At 42.6% G+C, this 2207-nt stretch overlaps 1 protein-coding gene across 1 annotated transcript in view; it reads right to left on the bottom strand.

Annotated features, from left to right (window-relative positions):
* The window catches only part of LOC118477530 (sodium-coupled monocarboxylate transporter 1-like), a 27733-nt gene that overhangs the window by 23875 nt on the left and 1651 nt on the right, over window positions 1–2207 (bottom strand). The window contains exon 2 of the mRNA XM_035969222.1: window positions 60–280. Coding sequence (XP_035825115.1) covers window positions 60–280 — 221 coding nt within the window. The remainder of the gene's footprint in view (window positions 1–59; window positions 281–2207) is intronic.

Genomic DNA, 2207 nt, shown 5'->3' with positions numbered 1-2207 from the left:
CCTCCTCCTCCTCCTCCTCCTCCTCCTCTTTTATTTCCCCATCCCACTCCCCATCCCACCTCATAAGCACTGGTGATCCTGAGTGGGTGCAACAGCGGCACCATAATGAACACGGACAAGACCTGGGAGATGAACAAGCCCGCGCTGCTCAAGACGAACTGTATGCCGTAGACATATCCCTCGGCCGGCAGTCCCAGCATCATGATGGACGACTCGAAACTGACCAGTAGAGAGATGGCCACAGGGAGGAACCTCATGGCTCGCCCTCCCACCAGGTACTCTGATGTACCCGAGTGTGCGGGGCAGAAGAAAGAGATAACAAGCGGATGGTTAGAGAACATTAGGAGTACGACATTGGCCGATATTTATAGTAACAGCCATCTTGTTTTGTGTGTTTTAGTAGAGGTTTTACGGCGCTCGCAACTGCATAAGGTCATGTGAGCTCCAAGAGCCATTTTGTTTGTGTCATTAAATAGTGTTCTTCATTCTAAGAAAAGACCAAAGAAGTTCCAGACCTACTGTTTCACTGTCTGATCCGGAAAAAAAATATGCGGAGTAAAAAAAGAAAGTTTTTTTTTCATTTTAGCAAAGTGTTATGATAATGCTCATTGTATTATGCATGTTAAAGAAGAGGTCAAACAAGATGGCTGTAATAAATATCTGCCAATGGCGTACTCCTAACGTTCTCTAACTATCCGCTTTTAAAGAGATAATAATCTGAGGAAAATTTAGGATTTTGAAACATATTATTTTACTGCAATTGTTGTAGTATAGAAAATAATAATTAATATAAAATGGTATTTGTATAGCGCAGGCCCCTTCTCGACTGCTAGCTTTATGCGTCTTACACTAGGTCTACATAAACCCCTTCACTGCCTGTCCCGAGACGGCCGTGGGCTCTCTTGTTGGACTAAAAGTAGAAGCGAATTCCTTTGTTACATCATCATCATCATCCAGGGCCAGATCTGAGACAGACATCAGCGATCATGGTTCTCCATTCATTCCTTTGCTCAGAAGCTCAAAAAAGGCTACGTTTCCCAGATCTTTCCCTGTTACCCATTTGTTTAGGTTCCCTAAGTATGTTGTTCTGGGCCTACCCCTGCCTAGTGTTACATGTTCTATAATATATATTTTTCTTACTACCAGTCACAAAAGCACATGATTCTCTGCGGTATGACGTCCTTTTGTCTCGCAAGAGTGACATATACCCCTAAACCCTTCAAATCCTGCTCCAACCCCACGCCTCTTTACCAAACCTAACTCCCAGCCACATTCATCCATGACATTCCACCATTCTTCACCCTCCCACCACCACAAATACGTTGCATTAAAACTTTATGTGTAATATAATAGTAGACAGTCCAAACAGCTCTGTTGGTCGCTGATTTGCAACGCCTTGTTTTTGAGCAAGGGTTATCATGTCTTGCTCAAACACACACCCTGTGGGGGCAATTCTTAACCATTTAATTTGAGGACGTGTCTTGGACAATGCTTCCAGACAAGATGTTTTTAGTGCATTTTCAGAAAGGAGCACTTCTCCGTCATTCATTCAAATTTATCACTCCAGTTTCCTTTATTTGAAACTTAAAAAGATCAGCAATAACACATATACTGTTATGAGCTAAGCAAATAAAAGACGTGTTTTAGAATGTTTATTATGGTTGCAAATGTCCCCAAGCATTGCGTTTGATCTGCTGCTGGTCGGGCAGGTCTGTCCGCTACGTGCTTATAGTTGTAGAGTTAAAGGGAGCACATGTGCAATGTCTCGAAAATGTAGAAATAACTTCAGAAAACAAAGAATTGAAACATAAGTTTAGCGGATTCATGTCGTTTTTACGTCTCCACAGACACACTTTAAGGTCACCAACGAGGAAGTGCTTTGGAAAACAAGACCAGTCAGAGATGAGGTAGGAAGAAGGCGGTGGCGATGCATTAGACATAATCTCAGGAAATCAGGCAGCTGCACACTACATAAAGTGTTGGATTGGAATCCACAGGGTAAACGATCAAGAGGAAGACCGTGTGGAACTTGGAGAGGAATCACGGAAACTGATACACACAAAAGTGGGAAGACATGGAATAACATCATGAGGATAGAGAGAGCTGGAAAGTGTTTGTTCATGGCCTATACCCTGGTGCAGGGTGAGAAAGGTTATGATGATGATGATGATGATGATGATGATGATGATGATGATGATGATGATGAT

Source organism: Aplysia californica, unplaced genomic scaffold (genome assembly GCF_000002075.1).
Source record: "Aplysia californica isolate F4 #8 unplaced genomic scaffold, AplCal3.0 scaffold00127, whole genome shotgun sequence".
NCBI lineage: Eukaryota > Metazoa > Mollusca > Gastropoda > Aplysiida > Aplysiidae > Aplysia > Aplysia californica.
This window is presented reverse-complemented; position numbering and strand designations above follow the sequence as displayed.